A 24417-nucleotide genomic window follows, 5' to 3' on the forward strand; every position below is an offset into this window, starting at 1 on the left:
TTGAAGAACAGTAGCCGGCTATCTGCCATCCCAGAGAAAGGCGTGTGTGAATAAATCTGCCGCCACCACCTCAAGCAGGAGCCAGGACATCAGTGGGTTGTGCCTAGGCTGTGTAAGAATGAATACAGTAGGGTCTCAACGCTTGCGAGGGTTCTGCGCTGAGAACACTCACAAATGTTCAATTTCACAAATACAGCTCCTGCCAGGACCCTGGCTGTCGATTGTCCTGCCCAGGGCCCCGGGAGAAGCAGCAACTGCCGGTGCTCCTGCCCGGAGCCCCAAGGGAAGCGGCCACTCTGCCACTCGCAAATAATTGAATTCACGAACATTAAGTTTGCAAATCTTGAGACCCTACTGTACTTCTGCCCATTCCCCATTCTGTGTCAGATGCAATTAACACCGTCAACTGCTGCCTGATAACCAAAGATCGCTAAACTTCTTTCTTGGCATCTTTAAAAGCCGTTCACCTCACTGTTATGTGTGACGCTGCAACTGAAGAACTGATGACAGAACAGCTAATGAAGCTAAACAGAGAGAACGAACAAGAGAATAAAAACATTAATTCTCGGTTGACTGATGAAAAAAATGTATAGCCAACACCAAAAACAGGGATTCTAAAGCCATATAGTGCTTTCTTTTAAATCAGATAAATTCAGACAAACAAACATTCTTGTCTTAGCTCACCAGAACCTGAAGTACATACACTCTGTGTAGCACAAGAAGTAGAACCGAAATACAGTTGCAACTATGACATCATTTCAGGTTCATTCTGTAGAGTAAATCTTCATTCTGTAGACTATAGGTGCATTTATACCTAATTTTCATGCAGACATTTTGCACAAACTGGCTGAAGAGTTGATCGCAGGAAGTATATGAATGGAGGACACTATCTCTCTGCCTTATAATTAGGAATACAATAAAGAACATTTTGCATTCTTACCCATGCAAAATCAATCTATTTTTAATTTTAGTCATAAAATTCCAGTTCCTTGGAGAAGAGGTCCTTGTGTTCTGCAAATATTGAAACAATTATCATATTCCAAAATATTTTAACCATCCGTTTTCATTAACAAGCTGATATTCGCACACAGAAGCAAGTTCTTCTCGAAATGATCAGAGAATCCTCTTATAACAACTGTATACAGTCCCTAAAACAAAGGGGAAAAGGTCACATAAGTTTGTTGCTGCTTTTCAGCCCAGAAAATTGGGAAGAGAAGAGTAAGATGAAGAATCCAGGGAGGGGAGAGACAGGTCTGGCATAGGTATAGGCTGAAGTGAACAGGCAGAAGGAGTCAGGCCTGGGAGAAACTAGAGACAGAAAGGTTTGTGATCACTGGAGCAGTGTTTCTCAACCTTTTTTTATAAAGTACCCCTTTTTCAAAAAAAATTATGTGTACCCCCAAACTTTTCTCACGTGCCCCTAACGGTACATGTACCAATGGTTGAGAAACATGGTCCTAAGGTAATCTGAAATCTTGAAACAAGTGCCATTCAACTTTTTCAGATTTCTGTACCCTTTCCAGGAGTCAGACTTGTTTTGCATACCACCAAGTTATACTCATTTAAAAACTACTCACTTTAAAAAATGTGCAAAAATTTAAAAAAAAAAAAAAAGAGAGAGAGAGACTACAACTGAAAACTTGCTGACTTTCTACCATCTTATTGTCAAATAACTGAATTGGAACAGAAATATTGTACTTACATTTCAATGTAAGGCATATGATGCAGTAGAAACAAGTCATTTTCTGAATGAACTTTCAGATCATACTGACTTTACTAGTGTTTGTATATATTCTGTTGTAAAACGAGGCAAATACCTAGATGAGTTGATGTACCCCTGGAAGACCTTGGTGTACCCCCAGTGTACATGTACACCTGGTTGAGAAACCCTGACACAGAGTACTTAGCTAGTCAGAGGCTTGGTTACAAGGGAGTCCTCTCATCATCATCCTTTCCCCCTCTCCCTGGCTGGTTGGTGTTGCTTTAGCCATGTGGTGAGCACACCAGTTTGATCAGGAGACAGGGTTCTACCCTGCCTATCTCCACAGCTTTGAGAGTCACACTGGGGTTTAGGGTGTGAGATAGGCATTCAGGCATTTGCTGGCAGCAGCAGGCAGGGCAAGGCAAGTGAAATTCGGTTCCTGAAAGGTTAAATGGCACCTGAGCTAGGGCTTTGTGGATTGTAGTAGTGCCTAAACCTGGGAATTAGGGGGGTCCAAGTCCTTTTGTAGATCCAAGCCTTAATGTCACAGCTGTTCATGGGTGGCTTTGATTTTGTTACTGTCTGGGTGCCCCACTGAGCACTCACAGCAGCAACTGAAGTCACTGGGAGCTGCTCTTGGTAAATATGAAGTTCTATACAATGCTGAATACCTTGAAAAATTAGCTCCTAAAAGTCTTCAGTTTGGCACCAAAATTAGACAACTCTTACTCTATGCCAGTTCTAAAACTGGGATTAATACCATCATACCTCACGAGGGTGTTGCGAAGATAAATTCCTTAACATTTGTGAAGCACACAGATACTACAGTGATCAGTGCCTTAGAAAAGGAAATTAATATGTAACATAGTTCCGTATTCAAAGCAGGGTTCTCATCTGTGGAACATTTAAGGCAAACACTGAACAATGAGCATAACACAAAATATTGAATAGATATTCATTAACTGATCACCCTCCAGCCGGGCAGTGAATGAGACAGGGGTTGTGTAGGAAAATAATATAATACAATCATGTAATTAAAGGCTATAACCCAGACACACAAGTGGGTCAAATTAAGTTTGCACAGGCAGTCTCAATTTTGACATTTCCTAACTGTTAATTGCATAACTTTGCAACCTTAACATTGTTTTAATCTGGTTTGTTTGGATGTAATTGAAACACACACACATGCACACCCAGAGTGTAATAATGCTACTTCCAACAACAATGTAGGAAAGGATCAAAAGGACAATCCATTATAAGATACTCTTGTGAATTATGTGGAATTGTTTTGAATCCCAAATCAAAAGTAAATATTTGCAAACTTTAAATATACCTTTTCTGACGAGTGAGCATGAAAAAGATATTTTCTTCATAAAAGATTTGTTCTGACCATTCTACATGTAAATAATTCAAATGTGACTGAACTATAAGGACTAAATCCCGCCCTGGTGTAACAACACTGACTTCAAGGATGTATTTGGCCCATCAAGTTTACACTTGTTAAGTTCCCATTGAAAACTAAGTAGGAGATTTTCCAAAGATACAAATGGGTTTTAGGCACCCAACTCCCATTGATTTCAATTGTAATTGTGTATCTAATTACTCTTTACGCATTTGCATAGCTCCCTCCAAGAGTAAAAAGGCTTTTCTCCCACACAAATAGCTATCTGGCCAAAGAACAGAAGAAATAATTGTTTACTATGAGGTAGAAGTTACAGTCTGACATTCATGTATAGCAAGGAAAAATTAGTTTAGGGTTACCATCTAAAAAAGAGCACACTGTGAGAGGGAGTGTATCTGTATCAGTTTCTATCAACTCACACTGTATTAATGTGTTATGCATAGTACATTAATACAAAATTATTTGGTAGATACTGCTAGAGATACACGGCCTCTCACGGGTGTCATCTTTTTTTAAAAAGTCAAAAATGGTAACCCTAAATTAGTGTTCATGATGTTTGACACCTCTGAGTACAGACTCAAGCTATTCACTACTACTTCAAAAAATGCACATACAGAGCATACAAACTGGCAGACAAAGAGATAAAGAACAGTTCATGAGAAAGTCGGGCTCCGAAACATTTACTGCTGACACCAAGCTTGAGACATATCCCTGTGGTGGCCTGAAAACATGTACCTAAAGTGTCCATAGCTCAGGTCACACAATAGAAACCTATGACCTCCCAGCAGCCAGGTTCTGACAACTTCTCTCTGTCTGCCTTTCTGCACCTATGCTCTATGCGCCTGTGATGCATAGAGGGAGCTTCTCTGGGGCATTGGCCTTCTGCTGTCCAGTTGGCCACACCTTAGTAAGTGCACCATGGAGAACAGGTACTTTGTGTAACCCAAAGAAGAGAGTTGCTGCTCAAAGATTAGCAACAGCAGTCCACACATCACAAACCCCTTTTGACCAGCTGTGGTGCAGGGGAGAGAGCTGGTAACAGGATAATATTCAATATACAGTAAATATATATTGGAAAGTACCAAGTACCTGTGGAAATTTAGTCTGCATGCCGCTAATTCCAAACGTTGTATTGATCGACTCTGCAAAACAAGGACAATTATAACAGAAATGTTTGTTTATTCTTGGTCCTTAAACACAATAAAGCAAACTGTCAGCCAACTTTCAACTAACTTCAGAGGGAGTTGGATAGAGACCATATTTCTTAGTCTATTTCAGTTTTCCTTAAAGTACAGAGTGCAACTGGGAAATTTGTCTGTCTTGCGTCAGTAGCTGGAGATCATAAATGTACATATCTGAAACTTAACTGACGTAATATAACTCTGCCTCCTCTACAACTCTACCTGTCTTGCCTAAACGTTCATCACCAGCCCCCCTTGCTCTGCCAGTGATGATTGCTTGTTTTACCCCTCATCCTTCATTCCTGACGCTCTCATTCCTTGAGATCTTTGAGGCTGTGATTGCACCATGACTCATGTTATATGTTTGGACAATGCCTGCTATATTGTTGGCACTACCCGAACAATAATAAATTTAATTGTGTATGTTTATGTGGCGGTGATGAAGTGTCTTTAGGTCACATCTTCCCACCCTTTCCCCAGCATGCCCTAGGAGACAAAACCCATCTACTTGTGCTGAGATCTTTGTAGTCCTACCAACATTTAGAGAAGTTTACAAGGCACAATTGTCCAAATAAATTGGAGTTCTAGGGACTGTAATAGTTGCTAGGGTCTGTAAAGTCCGCATATTGTGGTAAACCTGGTGGTAGACTCTTACCTGGAAGCTTCCAGAGCCTTCTAGAAGGACAGTATACTGGGTTCTATTTGAAGGCTAGGGAGTGGGCAGGCACAGCCAGCCCACAACTAAAAGGCTCCTCTTAAAGGGAGAGGGAACCCATTAAAAAACAAAAAACAAAAAACCATAGCCCCAACAAAGTACGGGGGACAACTAAGAGAAAACAGGGAAGGGAGCGGAGGTCAAAGGTTTAAAACGAGGGAACCAGAAGGGGATACCGAGCAGAGAACCCTGGACAGCGCCCACTGCCCCTCAAAGGTGTCGGGAGAGCCAGTGGATGCCTCCCAAAGGAACTCTGCCTGGATTCGTGAGCAAAGCGGAAATAGGCCCCACAGTCGCAGGCTTCCCCCCCGGGCCAGCCTCCTCTCCCGAGCGTTATAAATGGCTACCTTGGCCATAGCCAGCAGGAGGCTGACGAGGAGGTCCCGCAACTTAGTGGGGCCATGGATGGGGTGTGCAAGGATGAAAAGGTGTGGGGAAAAGTGCAGCCAGAACCTCAGCAGGAGGTTCTGGAGGAGCCGGAAGAGGGGCTGCAACCTGGTGCACTCAATGTAAATGAGTCTCAATGTAAATGAGGGTCTCCCTCGTTCCACAGAAAAAGCAAGTGTCCGGGAAGGGGGTGAACCATGCCAAGTACGCGTCCATGCTCACCGCCCCATGAAGGACTCTCCAAATTATGTCCCCGGCGGGCTGCGGGACCAGGGTAGAATAAAGGCTGGCCCACTGGGGCTCCCCACCCTCCGAAGGTGGTAGAAGGTCCCGCCACTTGTGATCTGGGTGGGACGAGAGGGTGGGGAAGTGGAGCGTGTGAAGCACAAGCGTGTACAGATGACATCGAGACGTGGTTTGAAATGGGATCAGCTGCAAGGCGTGCATCTGGCTGGGATGATGCGGGCGGGTGGGGGGGCACGGGGAGGCTCGCGGAGCTGGGGGCCCACAGAGAGAGCCGGAGGGCCAGGAGTAAGAGGGGGACGGTGTACACCCTCTCACATGACCCAGCATAGGTAGACGTGAGCAGCGGGTGGCAAGGCAGCCTTCACCTCCTCGAATATGCGCCGGGGAGAACGTAGGGTGGAGAGCCCCTTGTGCCGGGCGAGCGCCGGGGCCTCCATCCAGTCTCCCCGGTCATAGTCCAGGAGGTCTCTGACCCGGTGATTCCACCGAGGACCAGCCTCCGGCACACCGCAGGGGACTCCACCGCCTGCACACGGAGGGCGTTGTGTAGCAGAGGCTCTGTGAGGAGGTCTTCCCCCACGGCGGCCCCTAAGGACCTGGAGACTGCGAGCAGCCGCCAGGTGTGGAGGAGGTCCTGATGGAAGGCCAGCAGCTCCGAGAGGTCTCGTGGATGGCCTCTCAAAGGCAAATAAAGGAGCTGCCAGTCGTATCGGAGCCCTTGGAAGCAATGTAGGAAAGCATGCGCCAGCATGTTCCATGCCGGACTATCTGCACTATTGCTGTTAAGGAGTCCCTGCAGGGCCCGGAGGCAGAAGACATAGACCTGAGTGCGGAGGCAGGTCAGGCCCTGACCTCCCTCCTCCGGGGGGAGATGGAGAACCCCTGCGGGGACCCAGTGCAGTCCTGGCCAAAAGAACTCCAGAACTACCTTCTGGAGGGTGGCCAGGAAACCCGGGGGTGGGACAAGGGTGTTGAGATGGTGCCAGAGCATGGACAGGACTAGTTGGTTAAGCACCAGTGCCCTCCCCTGTAGGGAGAGGCACTGGAGCAGCCCCGCCCATCTCCGCAACCGCTCAGCCACCCTGCCCTCTAAACCCTGCCAGTTTTCTGGCGGAGAGGGATGCGTGGCGGACCAGGCACTCGCGAGGATCGATGGAAAAGAAAAGAGGTTGTCAAAGATGGAGCAGCCCAGGATGGTCTAGGTCTGGTCAGGGTGGACCACATCCTGCAGCACAGACCCGAAGCGATGGGAGATGGCTTTAGCAATAATCTTGTAGTCCGTGCTGAGGAGCGAGATGGGATGCCAGTTCCGAAGGTTGCAGGGGTCCCCCTTTTTGGGCAGCAGGGTGAGGACGGCCTGCCTGCATGACAGGGGGAGGACCCCGCTTTGCAAGGAGTCGGCCCAGATGCTGAGCAGGTCTGGGCCGAGGACGTCCCAAAACACGCGGTAGAACTCCACGGTCAGCCCGTCCATGCCTGAGGATTTGTTGGTGGGCATGAGAAGGAGGGCTTCCGAGAGCTCAGCTAGAGTGAGAGGAAGCTCTAGCCGGTCCCGATAGCCTGTGCTGACCGAAGGCAGTTGGTCCCAAAGCACTCTGCAGGCGTCGGCGTTGGTCAGATCCAGGGAGAAAAGGGTGGCGTAGAAGGCGCAAGCCCTCTCACGCATCTCCACCGGATCCGTAAGAGGGGTGCTGTCCTCCGCAAGGAGGCAGAGGATATGTTTCTTGGCACCCCTATTTTTCTCCAGGGCATAGAAGAAGCAGGAGCCGCGGTCCATCTCCCAGAGGAGCTGGATCCGCGACCTCACAAAGGCCCCCTGCGCCCAAAGGGCGTCGAGGGCCCCGAGCTTGTCCTGCTTCTCCCGGTACGTGCCGCAGAGGGATGGATCTCCAGGGCTGGCAGCCAGGTGCCTCTCCCACTCAAGAACCTCCCGCTCCAGCTGTCCTATCAACGCATCCCGCCGCCAGCTGGCCCCCCAGGCATAGTTGCGGCAGAAGAGCCGCATGCGCACCTTACCCAGATCCCACCACCGCCGCGCCGAGGGAAAGGAGTGCTGTTGCCCACGCCAGGCCAGCCAGAACTCCCGGAAGGACGCCATGAAGCCCACATCCTCCAGCAGGCTGTTGTTGAAGTGCCAGTAGGCCGACCCCTGCTTCCCCGGAGAGAGGGACCAGGTGGTGGTCCAAGAAAGGGGCCGGCCGCATGCTGGAGGAGTGGGCCCGAGAGAGATGTTGCCGGGAGATGAAGATGCAGTCCAACTGGGAGTGCATGGATTTGTGGCCCACCACCCGGACGTAGGTGAAGACGGTGTCTTCGTCCGGGTGGTGGCTGCGCCAGACATCCACCAGGGAGCGATGATTGATGAGCTCCCTGAGGACGTCCGCAGCGGCCTGGCACTGCTCGGTCCCCATATGGTCCCGCTCCTCGAGGGTGCAGTTAAAATCCCTGCCGAGGACCAGGCACTCGCGAGGATTGATGGAGTCGAGGAAGGCCGCCACCTGCTGGAAGAAGGATGTTCTCTCCGGGCCAGATGTCGGGGCGTAAACATTGATGAAGTGGAGGGGCAGCCCCTCCACCCACAACCGGAGATACAGCAGGCAGCCTGGCACGACCTCGATGCTCCCCAGCACCTCAGGCTGCAGGTCTGGGGAGAACAGGGTTGCTACCCCGGCCCGATGGGCCAAGAGGTGACTAAGATGGACCCTGCCTCCCCACTCCAGCCGCCAGCTGGCCTCGACAGCTGGAGTAGCATGGGTCTCCTGCAAGAAGGTGACCAAGTACCCACCCTCCCAGAGGAAGGAGAGCACTCGGCACCTGCGGAGACCTGACCCGCAGCCCCTGGCATTTAATGTGGCAAGGATGAGCGGCGCCATTTGGAGGGCTGGGGAGGATCCTCGCCGGAGGGAGTGCCGACGGCCCCTGTGGGGCCATGCAGCAAGCCGTGACCGATGCCGAAAGTAATTGAGGAGTCACAGAAGCTACGGGCCTGCTGGTAGGCCACAGCGTCCCTCCTCCCGATCCCCTTGCCCTCTTTTAAAAGGGTCCTCATGGACTCTAGGATGGCGTGGAAGTCACCCCAGCGCTGGAGGGTGAGAGCGACCTTGTTCTTGGACCCACAAATGTCGTCCAAGAACTGGTGTATTTCACCTGCCAGCGCATGGGGTGCTAGGATTTCGGGGGGCCGGGGACCCATCAGCCCCATTTTCTGATGGGCCCCGCAGCCAGAAAAAAGGTCGAAGCAGGCAGTGGGGTCTAGGTTCGGGAGGGATGGGGGCGGCAGAGGGAGAACAGCCCCGGAGGTGCTGGGAGAGGGCGGTGCAGCAGAGGCCTCCCGGGAGATCACAGCCTTGGGGACGGAGATGGGTGGACAAGTGTTGAGGGGAGAGGCGAAGAGGGGAAGGGTGAAGGTGGGGAGGATGGGGGTTGGAAGGGGAGGGGAAGGGGAAGGAGAGGGTGGAGGGGGAGCAGGGGGAGGAGGAAGGGGTGGTAGTGGAGGAAGAGGGGGAAGGGGAGGGCCTGGCAGGGGGAGGGTTGCATGTTTTAGGATGGGACATTGATTGGAGAGGGGAGCAGGGGTAGGGGTGGAGAAGGGGGCCGGGGTGGGAGTGGGGCTGGGATGGTGGTGGAGGGGATCTCAGGAGGGGGAACTTCCACGGGCAGTGGAGGGGGAGTTGGGGTTAGGGGCAAGGTGCCCACGCACTCGGCGGTGGGCACCGATGGGGTGGTGGGAGTGGCAGTAAGGTCTTCGGGTCCGAGAGGGGAGGGAGGGCATAACGGGAACACCGGTTCTCCTGGGGCGTCCAGGGCTGGCCGACCCCCCCCCCCCAGGAGGTCATCTCTGATTGAGAGGGGGGCCGCACTCTGCGACGTCCCGGAGCAGGGAAGGGTGGCAGTTAAAGGGGTGCTAATGGACGGGGAAAGGGGGAGCGAGGGGGGTGGGGAGTAGAGGGACGGCCCGCAGGCCTCCAATAGAAGGCAGACCACATCCAGGGCCGCCGGGGTGAGACCCAGGGCCTCGACCTCCTGTGAGAGGAGGGCGAGGCCGAGGCTTACCTCCTCCAGACACTCCACAGGGGCATGCTGGGCAGTGGCCGGCGGGGTGTCGGAGGAGGGTGAGGGAGCAACAGAGGCGGTCTCTATTTTTTGAGGCTCTGGCTCTGGGGCAGAAGAGGTGGTGTCCTTTGTGGCCGCCGCAGCAACCCCAGCCACCCCCGGCAGGTAGTCAGTGGCTGGGGGTTCAGCGGGTGGACTGGGGCTGGCAGCTCTTTTTGGTGCCTTGCAGGGCACGCCCGCACCATCCTCCGACAGGGAGGGGTGCCGGTCGCACCCACTCCTTTTTTTTCTTTTTCCTGCTACCAGCACCCAGTCCGCCGAGGAGCGGGGCTGGGCAGCAGAGAAGGAAGGGCCAGGGGGCTGAGGCAGCAAGCAGGGAGGGAGGAAAGGAGGGGCCGGGACAACAGGGGGAAGGGACGGCCCGCCCTGGGGTGGGCCCTGCCCAGGTCCTGCTGCCGGACCTGCCTCCCTCTGCTCCACGGACCCGGCTCTTGGGGCCGCTCGGGCACCAGCGCCCGCTTCTTCTTGCCCGGCACCACCGGTTCGGGTGCCGTCCAACGCCCGAGCAGCGATGGATCCGTCCGGGACGAGAGGAGGAGGGGCGGTCCCCAGGCCTGTCGCAGTCGGGGCACCGCCGGTCTCATGGCTGGTGCCCCCCGGGTCAGAGGAGGTGCCGGGCTCCTCTTCGCGCCGGGTCAGGGGGCAATCCCTTCGGACGTGCCCTGCCGCCCGGCACACGAAACACCGGGCCTCCCCCAGGGTGTAAAAGACCCGGTACTGGGCCCATTGGTAGGGCACCAGGATAGCCCCCTCCTGGGCTACCCTGCCCTGTGCTGCTGCCAGCGACAGTTGTACCCAAGCCTGCCGGCGGAAGCAAAGCACATGCCGGAGGGCGGGGTCCTTGCAGCCTACGGGGGGTCTCAGGACTGACAGAGGCTGGCCCAGGGCAGCGAGGAAAGGCAAAAGGGCGGAGTTGGGGAGGAAGGGTGGGACAGAGGAGAACACCACCTACACGCCCAGGTCTTCCAGCAGCTCCAGGGGCACGTGCACGCCCCCTACCGCCAAGCCCCTCTCCACCACCTCCTGGGCGGCGGCCTCCAAAGCCAGGAAGAAGACGATCTTCTTGAACATCTGAGAGACCGCCACCACGGCCACGGGCCCCACCACCCGTGCCAACGCCCGCATGTAGGTTTCCACGTGGGGCGAAGCAGCCACCAGGAGGCAGCGGACTCCATGCCTCCTGGTGAGCGCAGGGAAGGGGTCGCGACCGTCAGGGGTGGTAGTCCTAGCGGAGGCGAAGGGAGCAGAGTGCGAGGCGGCAGCTGCCGCCTGGGCATACGACCTGGGGGCTGAAGAATCGGAGCCCCCCAGCACAGCGGTGGGAACAGGGGGACAGGGAGAAAGGGGAGCTGCGCCAGATGTTGCAGGAGCTGGGGTAAGAGCCCCCGCCGCAGGGGGTTTGGCCTTCCGGGCAGGGCTCTTGCCTTTCTTTTTCTCCTGGCCCTTCCTACCCTTCTGGGGGGTTGGGTTCGGGGCGGGGTCACCGGAGGATGCTGCAGTGGGGGTGGTAGGAGCCCCGGAGCCTACTCCCGCACCCTCAGCCGAAGAGATGGCAAGGACCCCGGCAGCCCTGGATGAGGAGGCCGCCATTTCAGGGGTGGAAGGGGTGCCAGTGGAGGGAAGAGGGAGGGGGGCATCACCAGATGGAGGGAATTTATTGGGATGGGGCACTTTAAGAAAGAACGGGGGAGGGGAGGAGAAGAGGAGGAGGAAGTGGCTGCCCCTCCCCCACCAGCCAAGCTGAGGACCTGGTCAGTGGGGGAGGGAGGAGAGGAAAGTGCAAGAAGGCCACAACTCCCAGCACAAGATGGTAAACGGCTCCTGCTACTGTACTGGGATGTTGGGGGGGGGGGGAGTACAGTATATGTAAGTGTGGGAAGGTGAGTGAGTGGAAGGGGAGGGGCTCAGGCACCTAACAGAAAGAAAAAAGGGGGGGCATGGGCACAAAAAGGGGGGTGCAAAAAGGAAGGGGGGTAGAACCAGCTAAAGGGGGGGGAGTTAGAGGGAGGAGTGTGCCCACGGGTGCCTGAGGGTGGGCCACACAAGAGCGGGGCGGGGGAGGAGGAAGGGGCAGATGGTTTGGGTGGGGCCCAGATGGGGAGGGCCTTGGCTGCAGCTGGGTGTGTGGGTGGGGGAGGTGGGGAAGGAGGCAGTGGCTGCAGGGGGGGGCAGGGACCACACCCTTACACCCCACCCCCAACTATGCAGCCAGCCCAGTGGAGAGGGGCCCCACCCAAACTCACCCCTCCCCCAAGCCACTCCACAGCAAGCTGTGGAGGGAAGCCCGACCACCGCCCAAGAAAGCCCCTTACCTCCTCTGAAGCAGTGGGAGTGCAGCAGCCAGCAGGTGGAGAAAGGTGGGCCCAAAGTGGGGGCCAGCAGTCTCCCCCATAAAGGGTGGAAAGGAGGGGGAGGCCCCCCTGCCAAGGGGCAGAGGGCAATAGTCCCCCCTCACCCAGCAGCTCAGGAGGGAACTGCCTGGAAAGGGTGGAGGAGTTGGGGGGAGAAAGAGGAAGCTGGCCCAAGAAGGGGAATGGGGGGGGCAAAAAACCCAGCCCTATGGGGGCCTGAAATAGCCAAGGGCTGTCTGCCCCCCTGCACCACACCTCCCAGCTGTGGGGGGGTTCCCCAAGGGGAGTGGGGCCCACGGCAGCAGCCCTGCAGGAGGCCCACCAAGAGATGCCAGCTGGTGGGCTAAGGCAGTCTTGGTCCCTGTCTAGGCCCAGACCTTCAGTGGTCAGATAGGCCCTGTGCTCCCTATAAAAGGCTCCCCATCTGGTAGCAGGGGGGGAAGGTTTTGGGAGGTGCACAAGCACAGGGAAAAGGTACCACAGGGAAATGGTGGGCGAAGTGGCCCAGGGTGAGGCTACTACTTTGGGGCAGGGGTAAAGGTCCTGCCAGTTGCCTCCTGTTCTCATAGAGACCCTGGGCCGGAGTCCAGGGTAGAGGGTGGGTCTGGACTCCCCCCACCCTTCCCCCGAGGGATCACTTTACTGGAGCAGGCACAGGCCTGCAAGGGGACTGGTATTATTCTCCCTGTACTGGTCCTGCCTATGATGAGGATGGCTCGCTAAGCGGAGACCCCTGCCTTTGGAAGGGCCTGGGCAAAAGGGGGGCCTCCGTGAGTCTCTGAGGCCGCATAGATCTGCCAGGAAGCGCAGGGACCCACAGAGGCTGACAAGGGACTTTGTCACAATATGCATTCCGATAAACTCTGTGACTTGCGGAATTTTTATTTTTTAATTATAATAATGCGATTTATTCCTTGAGAAACAGGTAAACAATATTATCCCTGCATTACAGATATAGAAACCCAAACCCAGGGCTGCTAAAGCCAAAAGTTTTAACCTTGGAGACATATCTAAGTCTATTTATGCCTAAGTAGATATTCAGAGGTGCTGAAGAAGTGCAACTCGTATTGACATCAGAAAGAGTTATAGGCTCTTTGTTCTGCTGGATTTATTTGTGTAAATCTAGGTGCTCAAATTTGAAAGCTTTGGCCTGCATGGTTTGACAAACACCAGCTACAGTCTGTGTTATAGCTAGGTTAGTTCCTTGCTTTGCCTACTGAATCATGCTGCCTTTACTGCTGTTGAGCTGCCCTCTTCTGGCTGCTCAGCAGTGGTACAGGCTCATCTGCAGGCAACCACTTGGTATGATTATCAGAGAGGTAGCTGTGTTAGTCTGTATCTTTGAGAACAACAACAAGTCCTGTGGCACCTTATAGTCTGTTTTGGAGATATTTTGGAGACCCGCTTCATCAGATGCATGAGTGGGGAGTTTTCAGAGAAGTGTCCCTCTTTAAATACTCCTCTGAACCCCCACCCCACTCATGCATCTGATGAAGAGGGTCTTTGCCCACGAAAGCTTAAGCTCCAAAATATCTGTTAGTCTATAAGGTGCCACAGGACTTCTTGTTGCACTTGGTATGATTGATATCTCTAGGGCTATGGCAACACTATGAGACAAATTTGAATTTAAGGCAATTAGCTGAATTGTACCAAGTGACTGTGTTCACTGTAAATAGCATTAGCTGAATTTAGGGAGCACTAATATCGATATCATAACATCATTGGAACCAGCTGGGTGTAGCATCAAGTTCGAATTTAACAGTTCAAATGAAGGCTAGCGTGGAAGCCTCATGTCTTTGAATCAAATTCAATAGTGTCTAGAGGCAGACTGGTGCTATTGCACCTGGCTCCTGGCTGCTTGCCACTTGCAGGAGCGAGGAAACTGACCAGTGCAGCACCTGACTCTCGGCTCCTGCAAGCTAGGTGCAACAGAGCTGGTCAGTCTCCCAGCTCCCCCAGCCTGCAGGGACCCAGGCAGCAGGGGGAGCGCTGCCAATGATGGGAGTGCAGCAGGGGGAGGATGCGGAATGCGTGGCAGCACTAACTTGACTTTGTGTGGACTTTGTGGGACGTGAAGATACTCAAAATCAAATTTATAAAACCCTAGTGTTACAAAATCAAATTTATAAAATTGAATTTATCTGGTAGTGTAGATGTAGCCTAGTTCTGTACATGGTAGCCTGGACAGAAATTCTCCTTTATTTTTCTAGGAGGGGGACTTGCAAAGGCTGGCCCTCATTAGCATAGTTTTATGTAATCATCTAGAGCTTTACAGACACAGAAATAACAGTGTCTATGCTGCTCAAGTAAAAAGCTTTCTAAAGCCTCGTCTGCACTGGACGACTAGATTGAACTTAGCTGATTTAGGTCAATTTTCCAAGCAATCAGTCCACACTACAGGGTCTCTTCCACTGACTTTAAGGGCTTCTAAAGTCGATTTTAGTAGTCCTGTTTTTCACAAGGAGTAATGCCAAAATCGACCTTTCATGGTCAACTTTAGGCAAGTGGAGACAGAACATTGTGAAATTTGACATTCTTGGCCTCCTGGAGGTGTCCCACAGTGCCCAATATGACTACTCTGGCCAGCACTTTCAGCTCCGCTGCTCTCCAGGTGGACAGGAAATGGCCCAGGAAAGGTTAAATTTCATTTCCTGTTTGGTCAGCATGGCGAGCGGAGAAGGCAGCACATCTGGCCATGATTTCCCAGGGTTGCAGATGAGTTTTGGCAGGGAGCGTGCAGGAGATCCAGGAGTATTTTTCTGCATGGGGAGATGAAGCTGTGCTGGCCGAACTATGAGATGGCAACAGAAACAGACATCTATGCCAGGATCTGACAGGGCGTGATGGAAAAAGGATACACCAGGGACTCCCTGCAGCACTGCATGAAAATAAAGGAGCTCAGGCAGGCATACCAGAAGACAAAGGAAGCAAACAGACATTCTGGGTCACCCCCACAAACATGCTACTCCTATGAGCGGCCTCATCAGATTCTGCGGGGGGTACCTAACCACTGTCCCCCAACAGCCCATGGATACTTCTCTAGAGAGTCCTCAGGCAGGCTCTGGCAACAGCAGGGAAGACATGGTGGATGAGGAAAAGGACAAGGAGGACAATGGTCAGAAGGCAACTGGAGCAGCTTATCTCATCAACACCCAAGACCTTTTCTGAGCTTTGGATTGCATCCCTTCCTCCCAGGACATTTCACAGACAGACCCTGATGGTGGGCAAGGGACAGGTGGGAGTCACACCTCCAGTGAGTTCTCATTTTTAATCATGCTACAAATGGGTTAAGGCAGTTGGGTGTGATCTGTGCTGGGTGCTGCACCTACACAGCCCAGGCCCCCCAAAACAACTTGCTAATATGTCTGAGGATGGAGCGGGAATCAGGGAGGATTCGCACTCCAGCCCCAGACACCTCCACAATGCTCTCAGACAGGTAGGCTGTGTCTACACTAGCTCCCTACTTTGAAAGGATCATGGTAAGTAGGGTGTCAGGAGATTATTAATGAAGTGCTGCGGTGCATATGCAGCGCTTCATTAAGCTAATTCTCCCCCGCGACAACTTTGAAGTGTTAAACTTCGAAGCGCCGGCTTGCGTGTAGCCACAGCTAACCTGCTGGTACTTTGAAGTTGCCGCAGGGGAGAATTAGCTTAATGAAGCACTGCATATGCACCACAGCACTTCATTAATAATCTCCCAACACCCTAATTACCATCCTCCCTTCGAAGCAGGGAGCAAGCTTAGACACAGCTGTACTCTTTAATACTTCTCACCAGGTTTCTGGGGAGGCCTGCCTCATTCTGACCTCCACAATAGGACACCTTTCCATGCCAAACCAGCAGTAAGTGATCTGCTGTTATTGCCACACAGAGCAGGGCAGCACATCAACCAGCCTTCCGCCCACATTCAGTCAGTGTCCATTCCTTATCAACATGTGTTATCCTAAGCAGACTAATATTTTTGCATTGCAGTCTAGAGGAAGTAGAGGAAGGTATAGGTAACTTTAGGGCATTAAGCTATGATAGCACAAGCCACACTGCCATGCCTGGTCCATCCCATCTCTCCCCTTCCCCAGGTTCCTGGTGGAAGGGAAACTTTCACTGTCCCAGCCAAGGGGAAGGAGAAGCACATGGCAACTGCGAGAGCCATACAGCCCTGAAAGGGATAGCCCAAGCTGCACTGCCATGCCTGTCCCCTCTTCCATTCCCTTCCTTGAGCTCTGGGGGAGAGGGAGACTTTCACTGTCCCAGCAAAGTGTGGAGGGGAAGCACATGGCAACCACAACTGCCACAGTCCCAAAAGTCACCATGCCCCACCATTGCTATGTGCACAGCTGTAGAAACTGCTTTGGGAATCACAGGCTTGAAAGCATACCCCAGTCTGTGCCTTACTGTGACTGGAAGCAAACCAACTCAATCAGGTCCCTTAAGATCTCTGTGTAATACCTGCTGCACAGAAGATGCCTAAAAGCAAATATTGTCCTTGCATGTAACACACCAAGTTAATTAATAATTTTGGATGGGATGCCATGGTGTTGCAGCAGTTTCCAAAAAGTATTTCTATCAATGCCTTCAAAGGCTTCTTCAAAGTCTGTAAAGATGGTGTACAGCAGGGAGTTCCACTCAAGCGACTATTCCATGATCACTCTGAAAGATGCTATTTGGTCAGTACAGGATCTCTTGCTTCAGAAGCCATCCTGTCCTTCTGTGAGCTGTCTATCAATTTCTGTCTTCAATCTTTCCAAGAGAATCCTATTGAACTCTTTTCCAGGAATAGGCAGTAATGTGATGTCCCTCCAGATCTTGCATTCCTTCAGGTTGCCTTTCTTTGACAGCTTGATAAGGTAGCCATGTTTCCAGTCTTGTGGGATCATTTCAGTGTCCCGGATGTTCCCAAACAGATTATACATCATGTTGACTGATGTCTCACTACTTGCCTTGATTGCTTCTGCAGGGACAGAGACACTTTGTGGAAACTGCTGCAACACCATGGCTTCCCATCTAAAACTATTAACTTGATTCATTCAACGTATGGACCCTCAACATGCCAAGTAGTTCACAATGGTGTCTTGACAGAATCTTTCAGCATACTGTTGGGAGTGCGACAAGGGTGCCTATTGTCACCTTTCCTTTTCTTGATCACAATGGACTGGATTTTGAACAGGACAACAGATGGCCATCAACCAGGCATTCAGTGGACGCTTTTCAAACACCTAGAGGACATTGATTTTGCTGCTGACGTCGCCCTCCTTTCACACCAACATGAAAGCATGAAGGAAAAGGTCATGACACTAGACAAAATTACCTTAATGACAGGACTGGGCATTAACAAGGGAAAGACCAAGACAATTAGGATCAACCAGTCCAACAACATCTGATGGGGTGGGGATGACCTGGAAGATGTGGAGCAGTTCACCTAGTTGGGGAGTATTATGGGCGTAGATGGAGAAACAGATAAGGATATCAATGCCAGGATAGGGAAAGCTGCATTCAAGACTCTCTGTCCCATATGGAGTTCACAAATAATATATACAAAGACGAAACTGTGGATCTTCAACACAAATGTGAAGAGTGTGATCTTCTATGGATGCAAGACCTGGTATACTAAAAAGTCTTCAAATCACAGGCTACAGACATTCATAAAAACATGCCTGAGGTACATCCTTCACATCAAGTGGCAAGATTTTGTCACAAATGTGGAGCTTTGGAACAGAGCAGGACAAGAACCAATCAACTCTGAAATCAAGAAGAGAAAGTGGGGATGACTAGGCCACACTCTCAGAAAACAATTATCCAGCATAGTCCGCCAAGCTCTCACATGAAACCCACAAGGAAAACACAAAAGAGGAAGACCTTGGACAATGTGAAGAAGATCTACTGAGACAGAAGGACCACAACTGGGGTACTCCTGGACCCAGCTACAAGTTTTGTCCCAAGACAGAGTGAAGTGGAGAAGACTTGTGGATGACCTATGCTCCATGCAGCATACAAGGGTTAAGTAGTAGTACATAACACAACCCTATTGATTGCCACAGAGGCTCTTTCATGAAATTACTTTGAGTTGTAAAACTTGAAATCTCATCTACAGTGAATGTATCACCCTAATATCTGGCCTTCACTTACGTTTTGTTGTTTATGTGGACAACAGTGGGTTCTTTGATGACCAGTCCCTACCTCCCTCCAGCTGTTAGACTGGCACAAATCAGAAGGAGAAAACGCCTGCAGAAAGATATGTTCGTGGAACACATGCAAGCCACCACGTGGTCAGGGCTCAGTTAAACACTAATTCATGGAGGAGAATGCTGGAGGAAAGGTGTAGGGGGGATAGCATGGAGAGGAGAGCACTCTGAGAATGTGAAGTACAGGCCCAGGAAGAGACGTTGAAGCTGACGGTGCAGCAAACAGAGCTCCTGAGGCAGAGGAGCACGGCGCCCCACTGCAGACCATGCTGCACCATAGGCCACCCTCACTGTCTGCGGTACCTTCCCACACCTCAGCACCCCAGAATGTGGGGGGGCAAGTTAAGGACAGCCTTGCATTTCAATCCCAGGGACACTTCTCAGAGCAGACGGTTGACACCCTCTGCACCTGTGATTGCAAAATGTCTCTTACCCTTGCTTACCCACCTCCAAAGCCTTTGCCATGAATTCCTTTACTGTGTGCTTCATTTAGTTCCCTAAATAAAAATGATTATGCTCTCAACAAGTGTCTTTATTGCTTGTGTGCACAAGAGGAGGAGTTTTACAGGGTTACCATACCAACACACATCATACAAGGGGCACCTCCTTATCAGCAACAGACATGACTTTAATATCACAGTCAAGTCATTCATAATGCTGTTTTCAAAGCCTCCCTGATTAGCAGTGTCTTTCACTGTGCTCTACTTATTGCCCTGGTGTCTGGCTGCTCATATTTAGTGGCCTGGTGATCTGCCTCAGCCCTCCAACCTGGCATGCAATTTTCCCCCCTTACTTTCACATAACTTGTGGAGCACACATCAGGGTGCTACCAAAAGGGGAATGTTTCTTTCTCTGAAGTGTCCTGAACCTGGCTTTTTAATGGCCAAATGCACATTCCTTTATAGTTCTACATTTGCTTAGCCTGTAGTTAAGCTGCTCCTTAGTGCAAGCAAGGGACTAGCAGGAACCCACAGTGCATTACTGACAAATTCAAAGCGGCCCACGCTACTGGGGGCACACTCCACCAACTTCATATGCCAGTGTGTGGACATGCACCGTCGACTTTACAAAATTGTATGGTAAAGAAAGCTAACATTAACAAATTCAACTTAATCTCCTAGTGTAGTTGTACCCAATGGAACCTGCTAGCAACAACAACATGTAAACATGATTGTAGCTAGCAGGATTCTGTTCCTGGGTGACAATAGAGAACTCCCTCCCTTCCCTGCTTACCTCCCTTCAGAGTTCCACAAAATGAATAGTCATCATCAAATCCGCTGCAAATAACTTGTTTCCATTCTAAGATTTTTGCACCAGCATACCACAAATGCAAAACTCCTTTCAAAAAGATTATATCACTTCCTATTAAAAGTAAACAGTACATAAATTGATGAAATCTCCACAAAATACATCCACTCCTTACGTGAGGTGAGAATCATGCACACAAATGGTGACTAGAATATTAAATTTAGTATTCATATAGGCTGCAACTCAGCAAAATGTTTAAATGTGTAGTTATTGGTAGGGAAATTATTCTTCACTCCCCGCAAGAAAAAATATTCTTTGGTGTTTTTGGAGATTGTAGTGGAAAAAAAAACCTGAAAAATGTTCAAGTATTTGAACAAAAGAAATTAAATGAAACCTGGAGCTGTCATTAAAAGAAATATGTTATAACTGAAAAACTCTTTTCCACCCAAAAGAAATATGGAAAATTTTCTACGATCTCCAGCACTTAGATGTATGTATCCAAGCTGTTCCATTGAAATTAATGAGCTATACACATGATCAAAATTAAACACTTGCTTAAATACACTCATGAAGTGGGGGCATAATTTTGTATATTTTCAAAGTGAAATGTATGGACATGAATTAATTAAATCAAACAACTCTGCAAGTTAAATATCACCCCACCCCCATTTTACATATTTGGATGAAAGGCCCTCTGGAAGCAAAAAATATCCATCTGATGCTACTTTTCTAGGTATCTATAAAGATGCAAAGTGGGATAGCAGACCCAGGATAATTTTCAATATAGGTTTACTGACTGAGTCAGACTATGATCTAGAATTACTCAGTATGTTTATTTTATGGGTGAATGCTTTTATAAAACTGTTTCTTCTTCTTGGGATGTCCACAATCTGGACATGGGATTGCTACTCTCTTTAATCAGGTAGCTCATTGAATTGGCAGAAGACTTTTTAATCCCTTTTTCTCTTCAGCTGTGGTAGCACTCTATCTTAACAAATCAGGGTCATCTGTAATTCTGCACAAATCACATGCTGCAGTCAACATCTCAACAGTCTAAAGAAGGTGGCTGCTGCTAAAAAGAAGAAGAAAGTGATCGTTATGTGCAAGAGGCATGTTACAGGTTGCAGCATTATATGGAAGAGTCAAGTACTGGCATGTAATGGTCTCTCCCTTCAAGGAGATCCACCAAAATCATATATACCTTATGAGAGGACTGCTGGGAGACAATGAATCATGCCATGAAGAGCTTAGGGTAAACTACAGTGAGCTAACACATTCTTAAAGGTGTTAAATCCTATCTATACTAGTATGCAAAATTGTTAGTTAAAATGTGTTAGCTAATACATTTTTAAATGCAATCTATTGTTCTAATTTAATGTAGAATTATGAAAATCTTAGATGCAGAATAGGCACTGTCCTGGTACTTTTACTCTCCACCTATCACACATAGCATCTGCCAAAAATCTCTTCTTTCCCTATAAACAGAGGCTATTATGCGGCTTATTCAGTTATGACATGTAACCTTTTAACAATCTGAATTTGTTGTGTATTTGTAATTTTCTTTTTCATATTATGGATGCATCAGTCAAGGTTCCATAGCAAAGACTGATGTGTTTGGCATGTCATGAATAAGTGTACTTTGAACCCATTTTTCTGAATCGTGCATGAACAAACTTGGGCCCCATTTATGCACAATAGTTGTGAATGGTAAATTGAATAACTGCATGAGCAAATGGACAGTTTGCCACACTGATGATTTGCACACACAGCTGCTGGATTAATGTATAAAATGATGGTAAATGCATGCACAAGTGACTTGTGTTTTAGTGCACACATCTTTACATAAATGTGTTAGAAAATCAGGCTTTTTGTACTGTATTATATTATGATTTATCATTTCATATTTGATTATGAAAAATTTCCCCTTAATACCCTTCTCATTTAGGAAGAAGATTAGAGATAGAAGTAACATATCCCCTTGCAAATATAGAATGTAATTGCTGCATTTTGATGGAAATAACAAAAAGTAACTTACTTGGAATCCAGAAAAGAGAACCTTCCCAACTTCGTTGGGTAAAGGTACAAGGGACTATATTGAACATTATCTTATGGTCCACAGAATCTAAATAAAAAATATTTAATAAAGTCAGACTGAATAGAGTTCTCCATTAAAAAAGCATTTCTAAATTATCTTTCTAGATGCCTTCTTAGAAGCAGAAATCACATCATTCAACTTTGAAATTAAGAACAGTGGCTTAATACGATTAATGACATTGGTTATTAATACATTTGCTGTTACATTTATGTATGTTTTGAAAACACATATTTTCCATACTGTCATTAAAGGAATGCAATTTCATGGTTTTCCAACATGATTCTCAGATGCTGCTCAGGGAAGATATCTTACAAGCTGCTAGCAAAAACAATGGTTAAACTCGGTTGTCATTGCTTGGTTTCCAATGGAACCTTAATAGATTGTTCTCCATCATGGTTTTTTTCCTCAGTGACCACCGCTATACACTCTACAATATGCTGATGTCAGTGTAAAACACAGGATATAGTACAAATTGCACTGTCTGCTCAGGCTTGGGATGCCTGTGATTTCACATTTTAATAAGGAATCATCATCCTTTCTCCATCTCTGCAGCACCTCTGGAAGGAATGCAGTTCAAAACTTTTCTTCTAAGGACAGAAATCATGTCAGGTTACGTTCACGTGTACTGTCTTTGCAAGACACCATGTACTGTTTTATCCATGATTAAAATATAACCTGAGGGGGCATCTGCGGCATGCTGCAGACATGGAGGAGGTTGGGGTATAATGTAATGTGGTACTTACTGGCTGCTAAGCTAACTGATCTGTGCAGCAGGTGTTATTCCTACAAGACTGTAAATTTATTCCCAGAAAACCTAAAGCTCATGGATAGGCACTTATTAACATTTAACAAAAATAAAATAAATGCAACACAGCTGTAACAGCTAATATTCCCTCCGTGTCTTAGGTTATAGCTCATTATTACTAACAATAGATCACCAGTGATGAGTATGGAACTGGACAAGACATGACCCCTTTCTGTGGCATGTTCAATCTAAGGCCCTCATCCTACACCAAGCACCACATGGGTTTACCCTTCTGCCCACACAGAACTCTGCTGGCAGCACTGGGGTTCCTTTGGGGTGAAGGGTCCACCCCATGTAACCCAGTGTCAGATCATGGCCTAAATTAGAGCCTCTGTAGTACAGCAAAGGAATAGCAGGGAAAGAGGAGAAACAATTGAGTCCTAACTGGAAAACTGCCTTCCCCCACTCCCCCGCCACCCAATTCTTTTTATCAGCTTGTGCTATATTAACTCTTTCAGGGTTTCACCAGTTTCCAGAGGCAGGGAAACTCATATGAAGTCTTACTAAGTTCCATACAGTTAAACTTTACATTCTGGCTACATCTACACTACGTCAAAGTATCCTATTTTGACGTCAGAACATCGAAATAGGCTACTTTGACGCATATCGTCTGCACGTCCTCCAGGGCTGGTGCTGTCGACGTTCAATGTCAAAGTAGCAATGGAGAACGTCGAAAGGAGCTGCCCCAGAAGGAAATGCAGAGTGTCCACACACACAAGTGCTCCCAGTCAAAATAAGGGGCCAGCAAAGCCCCAAGCTGCTCCCTTAAAGGGCCCCTCCCAGACACACTCAGCCTGCACAGCATGAGATCCACGGAGCTGACAACCGGTTGCAGACCCTGTGCACACAGTATGGATCCCCAGCTGCAGCAGCAGCCAGAAACCCTGGGCTAAGGGCTGCTGCACGGGGTGACCATAGAGCCCCAGAGGGGCTGTACAGAGCATCTCTCAACCCCTCATCTGATGGCCGCCATGGAGAACCCCGTTATTTCGAAGTAGCGGGACGCGGATTGTCTACACACACCCTACTTTGACGTTGAACGTCGAAGTGGGGTGCTATTCCCATCTTCGGATCGGAATAGTGATGTCGATGTCTCACCACCTAACGTCGATTTCAACGTCAAAATAGCACACGGCTACTTCGAAGTAGCCGACTAGTGTAGATGCACCCTCTGTGAATATCCATGTCATAGTAAATTTGCTATATTAATTGTTTAACTTGATTAATCAGAGCACTAGGGAAACATTTAAATTTAAATTTGTCTTCCCAAAGTCACCAATACACATGCCTGTCCTGCGCTGAAGTTAACCTCTTCCCAGTCCTATACCTTCCACAATCATGGACTGTGCTACAGTGTAATAGCTATCAAACAAAGAAGAAAGAATACAATCAGGCTACGCAAAATATATATCTAACATCCAGTCTACCAAAAAAGAGCAAAATTATTCTTAAATCTTTAGCGCGTCATGTATTTACCCTTCTGGACATCTCAAAGAAGCAAATACAAGAGAAAGGAAAACAAGTGTTTACTGCGAGGATATATATCCTTGTGCAAACACAGTTTTAAAAAAAAATTTACTTACCACAAAAGGAATAAAATATTTCTGTTTCTGAGGACTCACAAATCAATATTTTCCTCTCTGATTCAATGAACCCACAAGTAAACAGAATGAAAGAAACAAGCAGAAACATGCTTACATATCTTCAGACCTCCCTAACCCGACAGGGGATACTATGTAGATTAATGTTTTATTTGAACACTTTGTTTTCAAGAAAGAGGAACTAAGTTAGATTTAGTCATCACAAGTCACATGGTTACTTTTTTTTTTTTTTGTTATAGTGCCTCAAATTCTTTGTAGGCCTATCTTTATATATTACTGCATTTCTGCCAGCTATCTTTTTAATAAAATTATGGGAAGGTGAAATTCTTCAGCTGCTGTTACATTTTTCCAAGGTAATCCCATTTGTATTGTATTAGCAAAGTGGTTTTAAA

General features: G+C 49.0%; 1 protein-coding gene across 1 annotated transcript; it reads right to left on the bottom strand.

The window, feature by feature from the left end:
• Window positions 1–313: 313 nt before the first annotated feature.
• Window positions 314–24116, bottom strand: LY96 (lymphocyte antigen 96). The gene is made up of 5 exons (XM_074985731.1): window positions 24008–24116; window positions 21560–21646; window positions 19510–19638; window positions 4194–4246; window positions 314–1148 (listed from the first exon to the last, which is right to left on the bottom strand). Exons 1-5 carry the CDS (start codon window positions 24114–24116, stop codon window positions 1050–1052), a joined length of 477 nt encoding a protein of 158 aa, XP_074841832.1. The 3' UTR covers window positions 314–1049.
• Window positions 24117–24417: the final 301 nt, after the last annotated feature.

Source organism: Carettochelys insculpta, chromosome 2 (genome assembly GCF_033958435.1).
Source record: "Carettochelys insculpta isolate YL-2023 chromosome 2, ASM3395843v1, whole genome shotgun sequence".
In the NCBI taxonomy this organism is placed as follows: Eukaryota; Metazoa; Chordata; order Testudines; family Carettochelyidae; genus Carettochelys; species Carettochelys insculpta.